At 47.1% G+C, this 23,927-nt stretch overlaps 1 protein-coding gene across 1 annotated transcript in view; it reads right to left on the bottom strand.

Annotated features, from left to right (window-relative positions):
* ADAM19 (ADAM metallopeptidase domain 19) overlaps nucleotides 1–23,927 on the bottom strand; it is a 91,159-nt gene that overhangs the window by 26,576 nt on the left and 40,656 nt on the right. Inside the window, exons 5-8 of the mRNA XM_062188765.1 lie at nucleotides 21,926–22,002; nucleotides 10,589–10,781; nucleotides 9,521–9,586; nucleotides 3,230–3,301 (exon numbers count right to left, since the gene is read on the bottom strand). Of these exons, the coding sequence (XP_062044749.1) occupies nucleotides 3,230–3,301; nucleotides 9,521–9,586; nucleotides 10,589–10,781; nucleotides 21,926–22,002 (408 nt within the window). The remainder of the gene's footprint in view (nucleotides 1–3,229; nucleotides 3,302–9,520; nucleotides 9,587–10,588; nucleotides 10,782–21,925; nucleotides 22,003–23,927) is intronic.

The following is a 23,927-nucleotide window of genomic DNA, read 5'->3' as shown; positions in this document are numbered from 1 at the left end:
TATGATTTTCTCTCCCAAGTCCTCACACAGCCCTGATCTTTTCCTGTGTATCTAAATGAGAAAAATGTTACTGAGGTATAATTTACTTTTTTGTGGTATAATTTATTTTAAGTGCCCTAAATTTAAAAAAGTTATAAAATAAACATAATAATGTAGCTTTAGAATCTTTCCATCATACAGTAAAATCCCTTATTATCCAGTTATACTCTCTGTCTCTAGATATTCGCCTTTTCTAGAGTTTTTTAAAAAACAAACAGAATTCTATAATATGGGGTCTTTCGTGTCTGACTTCTTTTTCTTAGAATAAAACTTTTGAGGTTCATCTATGTTGTAGCCTGTTTATTCCTTTTTACTGCTGAGTAATAGTCCACAGAATGTCTATACCAAATTATATACAGATAGTTTACTGTAAGGTGCTTCCCACTCATTCTGTAAGGATATGCAAGTAAGTGATACACAAGTGGATGGCAGGCTTGCTCTCAAAGTTTCCTCCCTCAACCCTGGAAGTGTTGAGGTTTGGTCAAGAATACCACACACAGGTTGCGGGCATTGGACCGCGGAAGCCATATGTAACCTTCAGGGAACTGTCCAACCCAGCAATCCTGAAATTCTATAAATGAAACCTGCCTTGCAGGCTCCTTAAGGCTAACACGACATCTGACTTGTAGGATATGGAATCTTCCATCTCAGACGTACATAAGCAGGAGGGGCATCTTCTCTAAAGCTAGGCCACTGGAAGGTATGGGTGCAAGGGGTGCTTTCATGAGTCTACCTCAGAAACTACCACACTCATAATTTTAATAATAAAAAAAATCACAAGACCAGGAGATTCCACTTTAATTCAAAATTGGCAGGTACTGCATCAGCCAAAAACAGTAATGGTGGCACCAGCACTTACTTTTTTTGTTTCAAGCACCAAGGCTTGGAGAAGTTAAGGAACTTGTCCAAAGTCTTAGCAGTAAGATGGTGGACCCAGGGTTGCGGTCCTACCTTAAACATCAAGCCTTCTCTCAGCCCTGTTCTTTACAGTACTGGTATGTGTACACAATCAGATTAACAATTTGCCCCCAAGAAACTGTACTCTAAGATAAGCTCCAGGTATGGCAAAATTCTAGTTTATTTCAATGAAATTTTTGATTTTTCTGTTCTATGCCAGGTCAGACACTATAGAGTTTGGATTCCAATTTGAATTTGCTCCACTGGGGAGCTTTTTAGGGAAGTAAAGTTGGCTTTTTCATAGTTAAGGGAAAATATTTTGGATTGGGCTCATGATTCTGCAAATGAGTGCAGCTCATTCCAGTTTTAGTTCAACAATCGTTCAGTGTAAGTAGCTGGGTCAGCAAGTTTTGGAGAAGTGGGTGTGCCTTCCCCTATCCAGCAGGGAGTGACTAACATCAGCTGCTGCAGAGAGAACCAAGCCTGCTTCACAGAAGGGTTGGGCCAGGCTGGGGTTTGCTGATGCCCCTCTTCTCCCTCCATTTTTCATCAGTACCTTTAGTTCTGTCACCCAGAGTAGCTGGAGAATTCACAATGGAGAGACCCAGCCAAGTTCCCACCTGCTGTGTCTAGAACAATGGATGTCACATGGACAGCGGCAGGGTCTACCCTCCAGGGAAACAAACTTTTCTTGTTTTCCCAGATGTTGAATATTTGGGCTGCAGGATCATTTAAATGTTCTTGATGGGTGAGCTGGGAGCTAGAGAGAAGAATGGATGGTGTCCCCAGAGTCCTTTCTTCCTGGCAATGCCAGTGTTTGACTTTCACCTGCCAATGAACACTGGCCTGTGTTTCCATAGCCTTCCAGGGCAGAACAAAAACAAGGGGCAGAGAATCTCACATGTAATGACAAGAACACAATCAAATTTGCTCACTAATATACCTAAAAAATACCAAGACTTTTTTTCATCCTCTAGTACTTAAGAAAAAAAAAATGATTTCCTCTTTATTCTTGGAATTCATGAATTCCTAGTAGGTCCAGAGTTAGGCTTCAGAAGTGTTAGGATCATCCTAAGTTATGCAATTAATGTTATACTCTCAAGGAGATCTGTGACTCCAACCACACTAACATCTACTTCTTTACACTATGCACTACTAGCTCACCAAGAAGCTATTGTCCTTCTATGGATGTTTACTCTGCATGTTGTAATATAATGAATCCCTTCTTTCATATACACAAAGTGTTTCCAGGTCCCAAAACAGCTTGTTTTATTAATATTCAAAAACTTGAGTATTTCCAAAGACTGTGTTGTCAAAGGTCTTGACTCAGGAAACAACCGTTCTCACAGAGTTCCTAAGAGACAAGAAGAAGGGGCCAATGCCGGCATCCCATATGGGTACCGGTTCGAGTCCCGGCTGCTCCTCTTCCGATCCAGCTCTCTGCTATGGCCTGGGAAAGCAGTAGAAGATGGCCCAAGTAGTTGGGCCCCTGCACCCACATGAGAGACCCAGAAGAAGCTCCTGACTTCTGGCTTTGGACCTGCCCAGCTCTGGCTGTTGCGGCCACTTGGGGAGTGAACCAGTAGATGGAAGATCTTCTCTCTGCCTCTCCCTCTCTCTGTCTGTAACTCTACCTTTCAAACAAACAAATAAATAATTTAGAGAGAGAGAGAGAGGGAGAGAGAAGTAGTTTTAGGACAGATTTATGAATAGCCCCAAATACCTTGTTTTTCAACTTACAAAACTGTGTACCTTTCTCATCTTATCCTACCTCGATACCAACCTAAATCAAAGAATCCCAGAGATGTTTACAAGAAAGGAACCTAAAAGAATCTTCAAAGTTTCTTACACTGGGGTCCTTTACCCCTGGGTTCCTCAGAAGCCACTGCAGGCAACAGGAAGGGGTCAGAAGGGCAATGCTCTGAGTGTTCAACCCTGCTTTGGCATAGAGCCGTCTGCTGTCATCTGACAATTATACCAGGCATTGGCATAAGATTTCATTCTAAAAAGGAGTCCACCAGAAAAACAAAAATAATTGGAAGTCATCGATGTAAGCTGGCACTTCTACTTTATAAATTAAAAACAAATCCAAAAATCGCAACCCAAAGAAGATGAATTACTTGTCCAAGGTTACATGGCTCAGGGCAACATCATGACCACTGCTCAATTTTTTTTCATCACTGGCTGGGGCAGCCAATCCAGCAGAAGGCAGCTCAGGTGCCAGGTGATCCCCTGTCCTGTAGCTTCTCTGAGGTGCTGGCACATTTCCCACAAGGTACACACCTGGTCTCACCTTATCGACATAGTTGGCGATCTCTATGAGCTTGTGTTTGGTGGCTTCCTGGTCTAGACGGTTCTTCCGAAACTAAATGGAAGAAGCAGAACAAGGTGAGATCCCAGAACCACTCCCAGGACCCTTCCCAATCCCCATTACTTGTCTCTGAATTTGTCCTTGTTTTCTTTTATCTTCTGTGTGCTGTTCTTTTTATGCAACTGTCTTCCCTATCACAGTGTAGCTTTTGGGGAAGGCATGAGCTGGGTCGTCTCTGTCTTGATACCTTCAACTGCTAGTTCAGTACAAGGTACATAGCAGGTGTGCAACAATTGTGAAGTGAACTAAACAGTGGTTCTGCCAATCCTTAAGTAAGTCTTAATCTCCTGTCCTTCAAGTTGCAAGGCTTCCAGCAGCCTACCACTAGGTCTTAGAAGAGAGACCGATCTGATCCTTGTCTTGGCTGTCACCTCAACATGAAGCCAACATCACACAGATCTCACCAGGCTTCCCTACATGTAGTCAGTCAACACTAGTCAAGCTGTCACTGAACAGTAATGCGCTTAAGCAGTAGGTAGGATACAAAGAAGTATGAGATCTTGGTCTTCGCCTAAAAGGGCTTCAGTGAAAGCAGAGGACCAGAAGATCCTACATTTAAGGAGCATGCATGGAGGGTCATATGAATGGCATGGTGGGTGCTGGCAACACAACCATGACGGCAAACAGGCCTATCTTGCAGGCCACTCAGATAGACTGGCAGTGCCTCCACTGCTCACAAAAATTCTTGGACTGCAGTCAGTCTAAAACCAGACACTTCTAACTGAGCACAGGGAAGTGTGCTGAGCTCAATTAGAAATGTCTGCCATGGGTACCAGGAGGAGGACACATCAGTGTGAATGTCTCATATTTAACATTCCTGCCTGGAAAGAACTCTTTCAGCTACAATTAACAAAAGAAAGTTTAGAGTGTAAAGACAAAGTCTGCTACAAGTTCAACTTAAATCTGTGAAAGATGGGCATGTTCTGTACCCTGCCAATGTCACACAGAACCTGGGTGTCTCTCTCATTTACTTTGGATATTGTGCTACACATGCTACTTCAATTCCAAAGCTTCACTTTCCTTCTCCACCCCATCCTATAAGAATATCCAAATAAGCAGACAAAAGAACAGCCAAATGAAACAGCCTGGGATATTTGTCTGGCTGGAGGTGTGTCCCAGTTCTGACACAGGGGAGAAATCCACTGTTTCTCCTCTTCCCACTGCTTTTGGACATTGACTCACCAGCAGAGAATCTCAGTGTCACCCCTCCTCTTGATAGAATTAAATTTGGTGTGATACCCTGTGACTTGGACTTTTCCAAGGTTCTAATCCAGAAGTTTCTCATTATAGTTGCCACCCACTTCTAAGTTGGTCTCATGGCACAGAAGTGTTGCAACATTTCCATTTTTAGTAAATATTTATTAGAACATCAGGGTTAAATTTCATTGTCTTTCAAATATATTATTCCTATCTTCAAATTCCTGCATGACAAGGCCACCGTGTTCAAGGAGTGCATTACACTGTCCACAACAGTCTGAAGCAGAAGTCTGCAAATATTTTCTGCATGGAGCCAAAGAGTACGTATTTTCAGCTTTGTGGCCATGCTGTCTCTGTCACAGTTACTCAGCTCTGTGTCCATAGTGCAGAAGCAGCCACGGACAACACAGCAACCTGTGGGCATGGCTGTGTTCCAATCAAACTGCTTACGACAACTTATGGTGGGCTCTGTCTGGCCATGGGCTGTGCTGCACAGATCCCTGCTATAAGGAAGGACTCTCTCAACCTTCCACTTTCTAGGTGACACCAGAAGTACAACATGAGACAGCACTGTCCTTCTGTGGCTTCCCGTCACGCTGCAGGTAGCAGGAAAGCCCTTTGCAGGCCTGTGCTTATGGCTTCCCCAGCCCACTGTGAGAGCCAGTCTTCACTACTGAAAGGAGACACCAGAGGCTGGCTACTGTATAAAGAAAAGAGGGGTCTTCAGGCTCCTAGTTGTGGAAGTCCACAGTCCAAACAGCATGACACTGGCTTGGCAAGGGCCCTCCTTGGCTACATCACATCCTGGTAGGGTGCGAGTGCGAGTGTCTCTGTGTCTGTGTGTGGTCCTTCTTCCTGTCCTTATGAACCCACCAGGATTCAATCATGGGGCTCTACAATGCAAACACTTTCCAAAGGCCTCACAACACAGTGATACTAAATTTCTGTTCTCTTCATCTCATTAGCACAAGCCTTTGGAGATTAAACGCCAGCTTGAATTTGGGAATGTGAATCACATTCAAACTGCGGCACCGCCTGACTCTGCTCCCCTGGGCTCTGCTTCCTGGGAGCCCTGCCCAGGCTCTGCTTGCTTGTGTTCACCACTGACAATGCTCTCTAGGCAGAGCCCTGCCTCCCTCCCATCTCTGACTCCAGCGCCCGCAGGAGAGGGCCGTCTTATCTCCGCAGCAGGTTGTAAATCTGCAAGGTGGCCCTCCCCTTGTCTGTCTCCCATCCTTTCACATTAACTCATTGTCAGGAACACGCTTCTGCCTGCAGAGGACGACAGGCCCTTGGGAGAGGTTGTGGTGCGAGGTGGGAAGGGGCTGACTCCTTAGCCTGTGAACCCAGCAGATCCATTCCACCCCCTCTCCCACAGGCGCCCATGAATCACTCAGAGCCTTTGGCTGCTGGGGAGAGGGACCAGGACCTGGGAAATGAGGCACAGTCCCCTATCCAGGCAGCTGCATGAATCATGGCTCTATTGGGAGCCAGGTCAGGAAGCCTCTGCTCTGTGGGAGGAGCACAGCGCAAGGCGACACCCGACTCCTGAGGCACCCTGAACAGACACTGCGCCTCCCAGAGCTTGCTGTGAGGCTGGAGGTCAGGACCCAGAAGACATGCAATCCCCTCTTCTCTGGAAGCTGGAGACTCACGTCCCACGGGGAGAAACAGCCACACTGACTATGAGGCAGCAGCTGGGTTTCCATACGCTTAATTATCGGGGTCCCCAGGAGATTTAATCTAATCAAAGGATCTGTGGCCCAAAGAAATGACTCAAGACCACTGTATGAGATGATCCTAGATGCAAAACCAAATGGAAAAATGTCCCAGAGCCAGAGGAACTCAGCTTTCTTCTAGAACCTTCCCACCACAGGCAGCCCTATAAGGCAGGGGCCTGAGTCAGGAGTTGGTTGCCTCCTGCCAGGACCATGGAGCCTCAGTTGACTTTTAAATAGGCTTTGGATTTGGCTCCTACAAGACTCCCCTATCCTACACACACATCATCTTTAGAGAAGAAACAAAAGACACAACACATGTGTACACACACACACACACACAGCTGCTGGGAAAGCCAACACCAACTTCAATTACAGAGTGAAGTTCTTGTCAAAGCAGAACACAATGTTCCTACGGCCTGGAAGGTCCTTCACCTCCACTCCTCTGCTAGTTAACTCCTTCTTGTCCTTTAAGAAGGCAACTCAAGAGCCACCTCCTCCTGCCACCAACATGCACAGGCAGCTCATGACGCCTGAGGTCTGATGCTCTTCCCACTGTGTGGCACTTGCCTCTAGGACCATGTTTCATGTTTGTAACCTAGGTAGAGCAGCCATAGAAGGAGTCCCTTTGGGGGGCTGGCACAGTGGCGCAGTATGTTAATCCTCTGCCTGCCCATAAGGGCGCTGGTTCTAGTCCGGCTGCCCCATTCCGATCCAGGTCTATGGTCTGGGAAAGCAGTAGAAGATGGCCCAAGTCCTTGGGCCTCTGCACTTGCGTGGGTGACTCAGAAGAAGCTCCTGGCTCCTGGCTTCAGACTGCCCTGCTCTGGCCATTGCAGCCATTTTGGGAGTGAACCAGCAGATGGAAGAACTCTCTCTCTCTGCCTCTCCTTCTGTCTCTGTGTAACTCTTTCTTTCTTTCAATCTTTCTTCTTTCTTTCTTCTTCTTCTTCTTCTTCTTCTTCTTCTTCTTCTTCTCTCTTCCTCTTCCTTTCCTCTTCCTCTTCCTCTTCCTCTTCCTCTTCCTCTTCCTCTTCCTCTTCCTCTTCCTCTTCCTCTTCCTCTTCCTTCCTCTTCCTCTTCCTCTTCCTCTTCCTCTTCCTCTTCCTCTTCCTCTTCCTCTTCCTCTTCTCTTCTCTTCTTCTTCTTCTTCTTCTTCTTCTTCTTCTTCTTCTTCTTCTTCTTCTTCTTCTTCTTCTTCTTCTTCTTCTTCTTCTCTTCTTCTTCTTCTTCTTCTTCTTCTTCTTCTTCTTCTTCTTCTTCTTCTTCTTCTTCTTCTTCTTCTTCTTCTTCTTCTTCTTCTTCTTCTTCTTCTTCTTCTTCTTTCTTCTTCTTTCTTCTTCTTCTTCTTCTTCTTCTTCTTCTTCTTCTTCTTCTTCTTCTTCTTCTTCTTCTTTTTTTTTTTTTTTTCCAGGCAGGGTTAGACAGTGAGAGAGAGAGTTACAGACAGTGAGAGAGAGACAAAGAGAAAGGTCTTCCTTCCGTTGTTCACCCACAAATGGCTGCTACGGCCAGCGTGCTGTGCTTATCATGAAGTCAGGAGCCAGGTGCTTCTCCTGGTCTCCCATGTGGGTGCAGGATCCAAGCACTTGGGCCATCCTCCACTGCCTTCCCAGGCCACAGCAGAGAGCTAGACTGGAAGAGGAGCAACCGGGACAGAATCCAGGGCCCCCAACCAGGACTAGAACCCAGGGTGCAGGCGCCGCAGGCAGAGGATTAGCCTAGTGAGCCACGGCACCAGCCATGTAACTCTTTCAAGTACAATAAATAAAATATTTTTAAAAATAAATAAATAATTTCTTAAAAGATTTATTTATTTATTTGAAAGGCATATTTACAGAGAGACAAGAGGCAGAGAGAGAGAGAAAGAGAGAGATCGAGAGAGAGAGAGCGAGCTTCTATCCACTGGTTCACTCCCCAAGTAGCTGCAACAGCCAGAGCTGAGCTGACTCCAAAGCCAGGAGCCAGGAGCTTCTTCCGGGTCTTCCAGCAGATGAAGGACCTCCGTCTCTCTCTCTCTCTGTCTCTCTCTCTCTCTGCCTCTCTGTAACTTTGCCTTTCAAATAAATAAATAAATCTTTTCAAAAAGGTGAATATTTCTATAGATCAGAAGTGGGGGGGGGGGGCTAGCGCCTGCAGTACCAGCATCCCATATGGGCACTGGTTCAAGTCCCAGCTGCTCCACTTCCAATCCAGCTCTCTGCTGTGGCCTGGGAAAGCAGTAGTAGATGGCCCAAGTGCTTGGGCCCCTGCACCTGCATGGGAGTCCTGGAAGAAGCTCTTGGCTCCTAGCTTCAGACTGGCTCAGCTCTGGCCATCGTGGCCATTTGGGGAGTGAACCAAGTGGATGAAGACCTCTCTCTCTCTGTCTCTACATTTCTCTGTAACTCTTTCAAATAAAATAAATCTTTTTAAAAAATGTATTACTTGACTGTACCTGACAGTTTAGGACTCAGTAGGTCTGGAGTAGCCCCCCCCAAATTTGCATTTTTCCCAGGTTTTCAGGTGTTGCTAGTCCAGGGGCCAAGGCATTAGGTCCTCATTTGGCTCCAACATGATGATGAAAATGAACCCACATGTGGGTAAGAACAAGGTCATTTAGAAGATACTTATTTTTATAAAAAGAAGATTTTAAAAATTTCTTCAGAGAGGGGCCAGCACTGTGGCTTAGTGGGTGAGGCTGCCGCCTGCAGTGCTGACGTCCCATGTGGGTGCCGGTTCGAGTTCTGGGCTGATCCACTTCCGATCCAGCTCTCTGCTATGGCCTGGGAAAGCACTGGAGGATGGCCCAAGTCCTTGGATCCCTGCACCTACGTGGAAGACCTGGAAGAAGCTCCTGGCTTCAGATCGGCACAGCTCTGGCTGTTGTGGCCATCTGGGGAGTGAACCAATAGATGGAAGACCTCACTCTCACTCTCTCTGCTTCTCCTTCTCTCTCTCTGTAACTCTGACTTTCAACTAAATAAATAAATCTTTAAAAAAAATTTCTCCATAGAATTCACGGACAATTCTTACACAAGAATAAACATCAGGACCTAAAGTTCTTTGGACCCAGCCTAAGAAGTGTTGAACCAGGTAACTGCCCTGATTTTCTAACTAATGAATGGATAAAGTTAGGAGAGGTTTTTCCATGTTTTTTTTTTTCAGCTATAATTGAATGGCAGAAAAAACCCAGATTTAAGGTAAAAATCATGTGATAAAGCAGAGAAAAATAAATGTGATAGCATTTCCCCAAATGCAGCTCAAAGCCTGAACTGTGAGCTATCAAGAGAGCAGTTTTTCTGGGAAAACCCCTTACCTCTGCAAAGTCGGCCACGAGGTAAAGCTCCACGTACTTCATGGAGTGTAAATCTTCCCTTTTCATCTGAGAAAGAGACAGAAGCAGATCAGAGCTGCAGAAATGGTAGGCTTGGCCTCATTTCAAAAAACTGCTAAGAAATACATGTGGTTAGTGAACAGTGAATCTTCTTATTCATTTTGTACCCGGGGCACAAGAGACAGAGCCCCGACTATGGCCACCATCACCTTTGCTACACCTCCTGTCACATCTGGTGATTGCTGAAGGCTGCCCTGGAACTCAGGACCCAGTCCTTTACCCTCAAGAGATAAGGGATGCTACCAGCTGTGACAGGCAGAACAGAGGCCAAAATAATATGAAGAAAATTCCCAAATTACCTCCCACTCCCCCAGAATAATCTTTAAACCACGCACCTCTATTTTCAGTATAAATAAATCCAAGCATTTTGTGCATGGCGAAGTGGCTGCTCCAAAAGAGGGGATATATATATGTACTGTTGCCTTTCCAACATTTCTAAAATCAACATCTCACAGTCTTTCAAACAGGCTGGTGTTTTCCTCCAAAGCAATTATTAGCCATACTCAACAATGACTTAGAAAAAGAGGGGGCCGGCGCTGTGGTGCAGCAGGTTAAAGCCCTGGCCTGAAGCGCCAGTATCCCATATGGGTGCCGGTTCTAATCCCAGCTGCTCCTCTTCTGATCCAGCTCTCTGCTATGGCCTGGGAAAGCAGAAGAAGATGCCCAAGTCCTTGGGCCCCTGTACTCATGTGGGAGACCCGGAAGAAGCTCCTGGCTCCTGCCTTCGGATCGGCGCAGCTCTGGCCATTGCAGCCATCTGGGGAGTGAACCAGCAGATGGAAGACCTCTCTCTCTCTCTCTCTCTCTCTCTCTCTGTAACTCTTTCAAATAAATAAAATAAATCTTAAAAAAAAAAAAAGACAGAGAGGTTCTTTCTTCCTTCTTAGCCATGCCACTTCAGCGCAGACAGACAGGGATTCAAAGTAAGCGTCCCTGGATGAGACAAGCCTATGGCCAGTTGACTCCTGCACTGAGGACCTCAAAACTCACCCTGCGAGGTCGTTTCTTGGTCTGCTGTGTAAACTGAAGGACCCAGTCCCTGGTGGTGAGCTTGGAGTGCTCAGACCCACAGTTCCCCGGGGGCAGCTTGAGATGTTCAGATCTGTAAATAAGGTGTTGGCCCTCGCTGTCAGGAAGGGGCTCGATGATGTAGCTCAGGTTGCTGCTCACCACAATCAGTCCTCTGTTGACAGGAGAGATAGAATTTCCGGTCAAAGATTAGGGCCTTGAACAATTCGTTTGCACAGCCCTTACTTTCCCCATACGTAAAATGGTACAGTTGATTTTCATCATTGGTTCTTAACCTTATCCTGGGGCCATGCACCTGTCTATGAGGATCTGATGCAGGCTCAGATCTTATCTCTGGAGCAATGCCTCCGTACACGACACGCAGTACACAGTCTCATAGAGTTTTTGCATCTCTTAGCTCATGGGGCTCCAGGTTAAGAATATCTAGACTGAAAAAGCTCAAAGCATACTAAAAAGGCTGCACCCAGGATAGTTGATACATTTAAGGCCAGCAGGAATCTAAAAAGCTTTTGAAACCCAAACATAGCATGTGACAAATCATAGGTCAAAGCTTTATAGAAAGTAGTACAAGTACAATGGCCAGAGCATGACCACTGCCCTGCAGGTGGGGAGACCCAGGTTCTGGATTTAGCCGAAACACACAATTGTCACGTGCTCTTCAATGTGTGTTGTAAATCCCTCTGAGCCTCTGTTTCCTGGTGCCCACAAACAAAAGTGGTAATTTGCTAACTATTACTAATTGCTTGGATGGCTCAAGGAAAAGGCAAGTGTTTTTGTGCCTGGAATGAGCTAGAAACACCACTGATGGACGACACTCCTCCCCGCGTTCCTGAGTGAGTTATGTGGTGAAGCGACATCCCCAGTCAAGCGTGCAAGACTACCTTCTTTCCTTGGCCACACATACCAGCATTGAACTCAGAATAAAGATGTATGCCCACTCATTTTTTATTCTTTATTCTGTCCTAGATGTAATCAGACACTATCTTTGTCCTGTTCCTCATTTTCCATGGGGGACTGTTTCCAGGACCACTGAAGAGATACAAACCCATGGATGCTGAAGACCCTTATTAAAACATAACGGTCGCTGGCGCCGTGGCTCAACAGGCTAAACCTCCGCCTTGCGGCGCTGGCACACCGGGTTCTAGTCCCGGTCGGGGGCGCCGGATTCTGTCCCGGTTGCCCCTCTTCCAGGCCAGCTCTCTGCTGTGGCCAGGGAGTGCAGTGGAGGATGGCCCAAGTGGTTGGGTCCTGCACCCCATGGGAGACCAGGAGAAGCACCTGGCTCCTGCCTTCGGAACAGCGCGGTGCACCGGCTGCAGCGTGCTGGCCGCGGCGGCCATTGGAGGGTGAACCAACAGCAAAAGGAAGACCTTTCTCTCTGTCTCTCTCTTTCACTGTCCACTCTGCCTGTCAAAAAGTAAAAAAAAAAAAAAAAAAAAAAAAAAAAACCATAATGGTCATGGCCTTTGCATATAACCTGTGCACATCCTCTCATAGAGTTTAAGTCACCCTTAGATTACTTAAGGTAAATAGTTATTATATGGAATAACAACAAGGAAAAAAGTCTGTATGTGCTCTGTATAGACACAGATTTTCAGAGTATTTTTAGTCCGGATTTTAGTCTGCCTTGAATCTGCAGATGCAGAACCCACAGATACTGAGGGGGAGGGCCACTTGTACTTTGCGTCCATTGGAGAATAGTCACCACGCCACAGATATCTGCTGAGCTGCTGGTATGTGCCAGGTGCCATGCTCGTTACTGAGGACAGAGCAGTGGACAAGACCGAGTGCCTGCTCTGGCGTAGCTGAGTCTAAGCATGAGGATAGGTCACTACAGCACCAACAGAGAGCAAGGCTCCATCACTGCTGCTTAGAGAGCCACGCCTGCAAGGCCTCCACGGCTTATCTAGACTCGGAGAACAAGTGCAATGACTTGGAACCCATGGCCTGCACAGATAATCAACTCAAGTATGGGCAGAGGCCTCCCTGACACTGTACAGGAACACTACAGCCAGGGAATGTGCTCAAGGTGCCAGGAAGAGGGAAGCCCAGGAACAGGTGCCAGGGCCCAGGCAGGGTTCCGTGAGCTCCAACACCTCACTCAGGCTCCCCCTATTGCAGAGTTCGAAACCTAGAATAACTCCTGCAAATTGGCAAGATCTCTCTTAGATTATCTCGGCTTCCACCCACACCACAACCCCCTTGGGATTCCTGCCCAGGCTTTTCCCTTTGGGAAGAGCCTGTGATGCTCTCAGGAAAGTCAGCACCAGTGCTTCCTGGAGCCCTGGCTGACCTCATTCTGGTGCCAAGAGCCTAATGACTTCCTGGCTGCCTCACCCAGGCTGACGCAGCAATCCAATCCCCACCAGCCCTTCAGCCAATGCCCAAGGTGTTGCCTGAACAACCAAGGGAGGGAGTGGGGCAAAGGGCAAGGGTCATGTCCACTCCCTAATCCAGACAGGAAAGGGCAGAGGTGAGAGTTGCTGAGGGCATCCTGATCCCAAGTTATCTTCTCAGCTCAGCCAACCATGCCCTCTGTCATCACCTCAGCTTCTCCTAACAGTTCCAAACATTGGAAACAGAAGATCTGGACCACAAACCAGCCAATGATGCTGCAGGCCCCGGGCTGTGGGCGCAGAGGTCACAGCCAGCGAGTGGAAAGTTCCAATGCAGAGCCCAAAGGTGTGGCTGAGCAAGCCTCTGAGCCAAAGAGGACAGAGACCAAGCCAAAGTTTAGTGCATGGTGAATAATAATTATCATGGGCCATAAGTTATTGAGCCTTTGCTATGGACCAGGCACTGGGCTGAGCAGCTTATTATATTATTCTCAGCAGGTTCTGTGCTTCTTGAAAATAGTATTTTGTACAAAAATGGGGAAACCAAGGCCCAGCAAGGTTAATTCACTAACCCAAGGTCACCCAGGTCATAACAGAGAGTGAGAGAGGGTTTAGAACCTAAATATTCGGGTTCTAGGTCCCTACACAGCCTCTATCAAAGACCCCATGGAATGAGTCGGAAAGATACTCCCAGTTTACAGGTGGCTACAAGTAACGGTACCAGCGGCTCTCTTCCAAGGTGTGGTCAGCCGCTTCCCAACTGGCCTGTCTGAAGGAAGACCCCATTCCCTGGAGATGCACAGACACACAGGAGGCGTTCGGCCACTTCTCACCTTCAGACCCCATTTCCCAGGAGCTGACCAGGGCCAGCAATCCTGTCCACAAATATTATTCTTATTTCATTTCCATATCAACATTCTAAGGGTCTTGTTTTGTAGATGAGGAAACTGAGACTCACAGAGATCAAATAACTCTGCAGCCCACTCCCGTAACCTCTCTGCTATCTGCCTTCATCAGCCAGTTCCAAACCTACAGGTCTGAGATCCCTAGGAATGGAACTCCCAGAGCTGTCTGTTAGAACATTCTACAGGATCTATTAAAAACCCAGATATCCGGGCCCAACCAGGAGGCCCGGATTCTGGCGGCCTGCACACGTGCTATTAAGGAGTCCTGCAGGGCATTCTGGCACAGTCACTCTCGGGAACTTTGGCCTGAAGCCCGGCCTCTGCAGCAGCACCTGCCTTTCACAGGCCCCAGGCAACTCAGGTTCAGGGTATGGACAGCTGACCCTTTGAGAGCTCAGGCCAACAAGGACACTGAAAGCCCTGCCAGCAACAGGAGCCTGTGGCTGCTCCCCCCACCCAGACTGTGGCCTCTTGGGGGTCCACCCAATGTCATGATTGAAATCCTTTCAGACTGCTGGACATGGAGGAGAGAGGCTGGCATGAGCCCCAGCACTTCTTAGTGAACTCCAGCTTTTTTCCCCAACTTAACATTTTATTATTTTTGAGAAAATATATTTTAATTTACATTACAATCAAAGGCTTACTGCTCTGCTAAATAAAGAGTTCAGCAAATAAAAAGACCGTACCTTCAGCAGGAATAAAGGTCAGGGCTATAAACGATAATCAAATGAAAAGACTGAACCCAACTTTAATGGTGGATGAATTTCTGAGGGCATCGTTCTGGGGACTCTCTTCCTCCTGACCCCTCACCCCAAGGCCTCTAGATGCCTCCTCAACCATGAGCACCACCAGTCTCTTATCCTTCTCAGAATCTCAGAGGGTCTAGTTTGCCCAATATGAGCACAGAGAAGGTGGAATTCAGCCAGGAGACACAGACATGGGGCCCAGAAGCTGGGCAGGTCAGGATCTCACATCCTATCCTCCATCCTATCTTTTTTTTTTTTTTTTAAAGGCAGAGTTACAGACAGGGACAGAGGCAGAGAGAGAGAGAGAGAGAGAGAGAGAGGTATTTCATCTGCTCGTTCACTCCCCAAATGGCCGTGATGGCAGGTGCTGAGCCAACTGAAGCCAGGAGTCAAGAGCTTCCTCTGGGTCTCCCACATGGGTGCAGGGGCCCAGGGACTTGGGCCATCCTCTACTGCTTTCCCAGGTGCATCAACATGGAGCTGGATCCAAAGAGGAGCAGCCAGGACTCGAACTGGCACCCATATGGGATGCCGGCACTGTAGGCTGGGGCTTTAACCCACTGAGCCACAGCGCCAGCCCCCATCTGATCCTTTGTAATTAAGAGCTTGATACATGTGAAGTTGTTCAAAGAAACTGGGCCAGGAGAGGCTGGGTAGGCAGAAGGTGATGGGTGCTTAACCTCCGAATCACTGAAGGACTCACCGAAACGCACAAACTATTTTCTGCAAATGTGTCCATTCAGAGCTAAACACATCCTCTATCCCCATATCTAGAGCTTCCCTAAGAGGTTACCTTTTTACCAGCTGCCTTCTTTCTGCCACACCACGTGGAAGGTATGAAAGGGAACTTCAAAAGCAGCCCTAAAGGCAGGCATGAAGGCACACAGGTACTGAGCTCCCCCTGGGACGGGCTGGCAGAGCACAGCAGATAGCATGGGCTTCAGAGGGAGACGCCTGGATTCGAAGTGCGTGCTGTGCGTTATGTAATATTCCTGCCCATCATCATACAGGGTTGCTATGATAATGTGCTGAAGTAAGAGACAAGGCTCACTAATAACCAAAATAACATAAACGAATAGTTAACAGGCATTGAGCATGTAAGATACATCAAGCAATGTGCAAGGTTTTATCCAGTGGCACTTCAACACATCTGTCTTGAGCACCAACTATGTGACAGGAACTGTTGTAGATGGTAGGGATCCAGCATGAGCAAAACGAAGTCCCTGCTGTCAGGCAGCTGGCACTCATCCCCTGAAGTAAATCTACCAATGACATCAACAGCGTGACTCTGTTTTTACAGGAGACAAAACTGAGACTGGAGAACTGAAGCACCCTGTCAGGTTTCCAACCAAGAATCACCTGATTCCAAAATTTAAACACGGCACAATTTAATGCAACTGTCCTCTGAGAGCTTCATCCACACGATGTCTGACACACAGGTGGCTCCGATCTGCTCTGCAGAAGGAAGGCAAGGCAACCAAAGGCGGAAGGGCCAGGTCACTTCTCATGGTCTGGTTGCATGTATGTGAGCCACTTCCTTCTGCCCAGGACAGTCTCCCCCCACCCCCCCCCCCCCAAACACACACACTCCAGACTCTCCCCATTCTCCCTGCAGACCACAGCATCCCACGTGCTAGGGTTCTTTGAATGGCCTGCTCGAGTCTGGTTTTACGAGAGTAGAACCCAGGAAAGAAGGAACTTGCCCAGGGTCACCCAGTGAGTTAATGTGGAACCATGGGCAGATCCCAGGCCTCCTAACATTCAAGTTTATTATTCTTGGGCAGAACTCAACATCAGCACCTACTCTCTACCCCTCACTCCCAGGACTTAAGAAGGTACCAGTATGGCCAAGGCAAAGACATGGATAAAGACTGAGGCAAAGATAAGGAAAAAATTACATGGGGAGAGGAAAACACAAAGATCACACAGCCAGGAAGGATGGAACTAGACCTCAAAGTCAGGTCCCTTGAGTCTAAGTTTTGAGCTCATTCCATGCAATTATGCACACATTTATACATTTGTACACACTCTCCTGACTGATTCTCAATCTCAAATTCTGTCTCTATCTCTCTCAGACAAAATATGACTCCAAGGACCAGGGTTAAGCTTTACCCACAGCGAGTGTGAGCCTCAGGTTTTTGAGGACAGAGCTGCTATAGTATAAGCATGAATTACCAAATAGATCACTACAGATGACTTGCTGTATTCCTTTGAAAGACTTTCTAAGTCAGAAAACTTATCACCTAAAATACTTCGCATGAGAATGTGATAGAGCTATGTGCACCTAAGATGTAATGCTAAATTGGAAAAAAATTAGATAGTTGTATTTGATAGTCTTGTTTGCTTAAAAAAAATATCTATATGATTATGTATTTCAACTATATGGTTATAGATGGGGAATGGGATTGATTATGAATATGTGAAAACATGAAGATATTTGATTTTTGCTGGTTTATATGGTCCAGTATGATGTGAATCTTTAACAGTTAATTCTGTAGTAGTTATGTAGTGATAATTTTTAGTAAGCATTTTTCTCTAAGAATAAGTAGCGTACCAATCAGGTGCCCATCCTGCCAATGGACAGTGAGCTGTGGACACACACTGTTTCCTAGAAACCACAGTCCAGCACTGTCCAGATTTCTTCAACAATAATAACCACTCCTGATGCCGATACTGTGTGTTAGTCTGCAAGGCATTTGTGCATGCAAGAAGTCCTGCAAAAATTTAGAGGACAGGTCCTTCCTCTGAGACTTGACATCCCTCAACGAGATGGTATGTACATCGTTCACTGGTGTAGTTCATACATATGCAGAGCTTTCACTCAATTCTCCAAGGTGCTGGTGCCCAAAAAAGATCACAAGGCATTATACAACATATCTGTGGGGGGTTTTTTGGCAAGGATTTTGGGTGGGGTTTTTTTTTGCAAGGATTATGTCTAAAGGGATATATGAGAAACTGATAATGATGGCAGCATCTGGGAAGGAAGAAATCTGGAAATCTGGGGTAAGAGACCTGTCTTTCATTGTTCAGTCTTTTGTACCATTTGAATTTATTTTAACTACCATCATGAATTACCTCTTCAACTCCACTGGCCAAAAGAACTGAGCTGGAAAGAAAACGGCCCAGGAACCATCTCGAACTCAGCTGAATTCCTCTGTCTTTGTATCATCAGCTGGAAGATCTCACCTGTATAAATCCCATCCATTTTCACAAGGAGGAAAGAACAATAGCTATGGAGATTCTACAAGGCATTTTGGCTTCATGAGCCTTGGGAAATGACTGAGTTTGAATACCACGGGCATGAACACTGCTGCTCTTGCAGCTGCTCCTCCTCCAGGATCCCACTGCAGCCATCTGGCATGAAGCTTCAGCTTTTAAATCAGTCCGACCCCACAGCCTTGGTGGCTTAAGGTGCAGCGGGAGACGGCTGGGAAAGTACAGAGGGTGGACCCCACCAGACAGGAGCACGCAAAGTAGAAACACATGGACAGCTCGCCTGATCTCCCCCTGTCGGCAAGGCTGCTGGAATGATTTGCGAGAGGCCAAGCCAAGTTCCCACTGATTCAGACAGACTAGACAGAGGGAGAGGCCAAGAGAAGCAGGTCACACCTGCGTGTCCCCTTTCCTCCTTCTTGGGACCAACTTTTGTTTACTTGCAGACTGCAGGTGCTGGCGGCTGGGCCTGTAAACACCACGGGGCCAGCTGGCTTAGCTCAGCCAGTCCCTTGAGCAGAAGCTTTAGGGCCACTCTGTTATCGCTTCCTAGCCAAGGCCTGTCTCCTGCCTAATCCCCTCTGGCCAACTCACCAAGCAGCCTGGACTCATTTCAGAAACAGACACATGAGGTCTGCAGCAGGAGGGGCCTTTGATTTGTAAGGCAGTCTGAGTAAGTATTGTGAGCCTGGTTTCAATGTCACAAGATGATAAGAATTCCATGTGTCTGCAGACTGCTGTGGAGTTAACAAGACACTTAAACAACCGTCTCTACCATGCCGATCACTCATGCGCATTTCACATATGAAGACTTATGGCTCCAAGAATTACTTTGCAATGCCTGTCTTTCCTCCACCTGTGTAGGGTACATGGTATGTACCCAGTATTAATTTGCTGAATGAAACAAGCAATCATTAAATGAATCAATCAGTCATGAGAGGACAGGTACACAGGCATAGGGTACTTCTACCAGCTCACAAGAACCCATTGTGGGCATCTGTTCCCAATTCTGCTAAATAACAGCACACAGGTAACCAGCAATCGGTCATGGTGGGAGTATCTTTACCAGCAAACTGGAACATTTATTAAAAACCAGGGCTTTTTTTTTTTTTCTTATTCATAGAACCAGTTTGTCAGCTCACTGAGTATAGGCATTACTTAATACAGGCAATCAAAACCAAAGCAGTGGGGCCAGAGCTGTGGTGCAGCAAGTTAAGCTGCCATCTGCAGTGCCGGCTTCCCATATGGACACCAGTTCAAGTCTCAGCATCTCTGCTTCCAATCCAGCTCCCTGCTAATGGCCTGAGAAAGCAGTGGAAGACGGTCCAAGTCCGTGGGCCCCTGAACTCATGTGGGAGACCTGGATGAAGCTCCTGGCTCCTGGCTTTGGCCTTGCCTAGCCCTAGCCATTGGGCCATTTGGGGAGTGAACCAGCAGATGGAGGATTCTTTCACTATCTCTACTCTTTCTCTGTAACTTTGCCTCTCAAATAACTAAATAAATAAATGAAAAAATGACTTAAAAAAAAAAAAACAAGCAGTTGGCACAGGCAATTAGAATCCAGTTTCAGCTCATTGTTCCCTTTTCAAACAAAGAAAAAGACAAGCCGGCGCCGTGGCTCAACAGGATAATCCTCTGCCTAGTAGCGCCGGCACCCCGGGTTCTAGTCCCGGTCGGGGCGCCGGATTCTGTCCCGGTTGCCCCTCTTCCAGGCCAGCTCTCTGCTGTGGCCCGGGAGTGCAGTGGAGGATGGCCCAAGTGCTTGGGCCCTGCACCCCATGGGAGACCAGGAGAAGCACCTGGCTCCTGGCTTCGGATCAGCACAGTGCGCCGGCCGCGGCGGCCATTGGAGGGTGAACCAACGGCAAAAAGAAGACGTTTCTCTCTGTCTCTCTCTCACTGTCCACTCTGCCTGTCAAAAAAAAAAAAAAAAAAAAAAAAAGAAAAAGAAAAAAGAAAGAAAAAGAGAATGGGGTGGAAGAGTCTGAGTAACTGCTATCTACTACTGGAACAGGGCCTTCAAGGCACTATGGCAGTAGGGCAGGGTGGTGGAAAGAAGGAGATATTTGAGATTCACTCATATTCTCAAGGAACACATTCTCAGGTACAAACTGTGATGTGCACAGAAAGCACCTGCAGGTCCTGGCCAAACGCAGATGATAACTCTGTTGGTCTGGGTGGCACCTGAGAAACTGCATTTTATTATTTTGTATTATTTCAGAAAATGTATTTTTTATTTATTTGAAAGGCAGAGTTACAGGGTGGGAGGAGCGGAGGGGTGGAGAGAGAGATCACTCTTCCATCTGCTGGTTCACTACAAAAAAATGGCTTCAACTGCTGGGGCTTTACCAGGCCGAAGCCAGGAGCCTGGAGCTTCTTCTTGTCTTCCATGTGAGCACAGGAGCCCAAGCACTTGGGCCATCTTCCATTGCTTTTCCAGGCTATGAGCAGGGAACTGGATTGGAAGTGGAGCAGCCGGGTCTCAAACAGGTACCCAGATGGGATGCCAGCTTCGCAGGCGGCGGCTTAACCCACTACAGCGCAGTGCCGGCCCCAAGAGATCCTGCATTTTAGAAAAGCTCCCACTGGGGCTGGTGCTGTGGCACAGTGGATAAAACTGCCACCTGCAGTGCCAGCATCCCTTATGGACGCCAGTTCTAGTACCAGCTGCTCCTTTTCTGATACAGCTCTCTGCTATGGCCTGGGAAAGCAGTAGAAGATGGCCCAAGCCCTTGGGCCCCTGCACCACATGGAAAACCTGGAAGAAGCTCCTAGCTCCTGGCTTTGGATTGGCACAGCTCCAGCTGTTTCAGCCAATTAGGGAGTGAAACACTGGATGGAAGACCTCTCTCTCTGCTTCTCCTTCTCTCTCTATGTAACTTTAACTTTCAAGTAAAAAATAAATCTTAAAAAAAAAAAAAAAGCTCCAGGGTGAGGCTGATGCTGCCCACTGGTAGACCACACCTGGAGAAGCCATGACCTACGAGGTTACTGAGTGCTGACCAAGGGCTAGCACAGTCCTGATGGTCACGTATCTACTAACACTTTTATCCTTTACAATGTCAGGTATTCATTCTTTTCATCCATAGTATACAACTAACACCATCGAGACCAAACTGCAGTACAAACCCAAGTGGTCTGGCTCAGAGACAGAGGAGTTACCCCTTTCCAAAGTGCTGTCGGGCTGGAACCTCCCAGTTGATTTTCTGACTTATAAACAATCCTCGCCTCTCCTTTCTCTCCCACCCAGTCTTTTCAGTAACTGCTCATTTCCTGTTTCACCACCTATAAGCACACCTACCAGAAAAGAGCTAAGGAGAAGCAGGAACAAATGCTCAAACTTGCCAATTTCAAGCATTTTAACCATGACTCTTATTTTCTGTTTCCTGTTGATTTGACATCTTTGGCCCTGCTGACCCTGGAGGGACTGTCCCTCCCAGGATTGGCCAACTCCTAGTAAATAACTCGCCAGGTACTGTGCCTGGAAAATGCAAGCCAACCAATCCAGAGTCCATGTCTTTGCCAACTACTTTATTGGATTCCCATCCTCTGGGACACTGTCCACCTGCCCTAATCACCCCAGGGACAGCTACCAGGCAATTAAGGACAGACAGCACAACGAGATTATTCAAATTGTCCAGTCTTAAAACTACTTATCGTGCATCTACCAGCTCTTCCTGCAGAAACCTTAGCAAGGCTCTTGTTCACTTCTCTCCTTATTCCTGCTGCCTCCTGTCCAACCCTCGTGCGTCATCACGTTGACCCCTAGGGCATAGCACAACCTTATTCCTTCTGCAAGCATACCAGCTTTTCATTGGCAGTCATATCCTCACTTGCTGGCCTTACCAGACCTAAATAATACTAAATCTCTATTTCAAGACCTCAAGTTCCTCAGACCAGTTAAATACACATTTGTGGATGACCTAGGATTTTCCTTGCCCTCCCAGGCTTAGCCTCTCTTGAGCTCACTCACACTGCCATTAGACTCTTTCCCAAGGTCTTTGCCTTAGGCCAGCCCTGCTTATCTTAAAAATTCCATTTCTAGGGAGAGCACCAGATGCCATGCCCCCTACCCCCTGCAACTTCCAGGTCTCTTACCTAATTCCTCGGCAGGTGCTGAGTGTGACGCTGGACTGTTCTGCCTTCCTTACCATCCCATGGTAAAAGCAGTGATCCTAGCAAGGAGAAGCAAAGTGGTCAGGTCAAAACCAGTGACAGCATGGCAATGTTAATGAACATGAACGTGATGGTTGACTCACAGCCTACTATATATCTAACCTTACAGTGTCCTACCACCTGCAGTAGCTTTCCAAGCCGTCATTTTATTTGATTTGCACAGTAATCCTGGGGGTAGTATAGGACAGATGCCACTGTCCTCCTTGAACAGATGAAGAAGTTGAGGCTCAGAGGAGTGAAGAGATTTGCTAAAGATCTCGGGATTTTCTGATCTGGTTCAGAGTTCTTTCCATGGCATGACGTTAGCCACAGGAAACGCTGGCTTCTGAGACAGCCTGCCTCCTACCGACATCACCTTTGTAACTTCCTGTAGTGAGCTGAGTAGTGTCCCCCCAAAATTTATATCCACCTGGAATCTCAGAATATGCCATTATTTGGGATTAAGATGAAGTCACACTGGATTAGAGTGGGTCCTAAACCCAATGATTTGTGTCTGCGCAGACCATCTGCAGATGGAGGCAAAGACTGGAGTGATGAGGCTGCATGCCAACAAACACCAGGAATGGCCAGAGACCATCAGAAGCTGGAAGAAGCAAGGAAGGATTCTTCCCTAGAGCTTTGAAGGAAACACAACCTTGCCAACACCATGATTTTAGATTTCCAGCCTCCTGAATAGTGAGAGAGTTTCTGTTGTTTTGAACCTCCAAGTGCATGATGCTTTGTTATAGCAGCCCTGGGAAATGAATACATCTCTATCTCCGGCACAGCTCATGAAGTTCTTCTGCCCTGAGTCCCTCCACACCTGGCTGTTACTGGACTTGGCACCTATGTCCATGAGCTCTGACGCTGTCCTCTAGTTGTTATGTCTCCCAGCTGTCTCTCTGGTAGCCCTGTCCAGTTGGATCCCCTCATCGGTACAAACAGCTGTTGATCTCCACTATACGCTAGGCCCTGGGCCAGGCCCCGGAGATACAACCATAAACAGAGATACAGCTCCAGCCTTCCTGGGATTATGGTCTTGTGAGTTCTGGTCATTCATTAGGAAGTTAAGCAAATATGTAATTACAAATAAAAGTTTGAAACATCAGCAGAGTGTTTCTTAAGTAGGTGACCATAGTACTATCAAGAGTGCTGAAGTCCTAATTCAGACAAACAGGTACAAACCAGGAATGTGCCCAGCAAACCGAGTCATACCCAGGGACACATTCCTATAAGCTTTCTCCCAAATAGGTCAGGGGACATGAACAGGCCTGAACAGAGACAAGGTATTACCACAGCATGGAGCCAGGTTCTAGAAAAAGCCTTAAGGAGTCTGTGAGCTACTCACTTGCATGCAGGAGGCTTTCTCTTTTCACACAGCCCTGTGAGCCTGAGCAGGACTAACCACAGACACTGGGGCCTTCACCTACATGACAGTGCAATGGGTCCATTTTCAGGACCAGCTGCTTGCAGTAGTTTTTCTGCTCCAAGCATAAGCCTAATAATCAGATTCAAGCATTGCCAGGCCAGATTTACATACAACCTCCCACATCTACCAGCTAAGTAAATAGTTCCACAGCCTCTCTCTGACCATCAGTGTCTTTAGCCTCTACCTCACAGAGGAGCTGTGCCCACCAAGGTGCTGAATCTGTATCTTTAGCTATGCAGGTTCTACATCTTGTCCAGCAGATCCATGCAGCCGTATCAGGACACTGGCCAAAATAACGCTCAACTAGTTCTCATTCTCTGGATTACAGGTGCCCTTTCACTTGTTGGTGATCCATCATCCAGTGACAGAGCTCCTCTGCCCATTTAAGCTCATAGAGTTAGAAGGAGGGACAGTGGCTAGCCCTTATCTTCGCATCAAACTCTCCTGGACTTTAAATAAGTCAAAGAAGAGCAAACAGAAGTCACTCTGAAGTTGAGGCAGGCAAAAGCCTGGCAT

The sequence above is a fragment of the Lepus europaeus genome, chromosome 4 (assembly GCF_033115175.1).
Source record: "Lepus europaeus isolate LE1 chromosome 4, mLepTim1.pri, whole genome shotgun sequence".
NCBI classification, from domain to species: domain Eukaryota; kingdom Metazoa; phylum Chordata; class Mammalia; order Lagomorpha; family Leporidae; genus Lepus; species Lepus europaeus.
The sequence above is the reverse complement of the archived record's forward strand: the minus strand, read 5'-3'. Positions and strand labels throughout refer to the sequence as shown.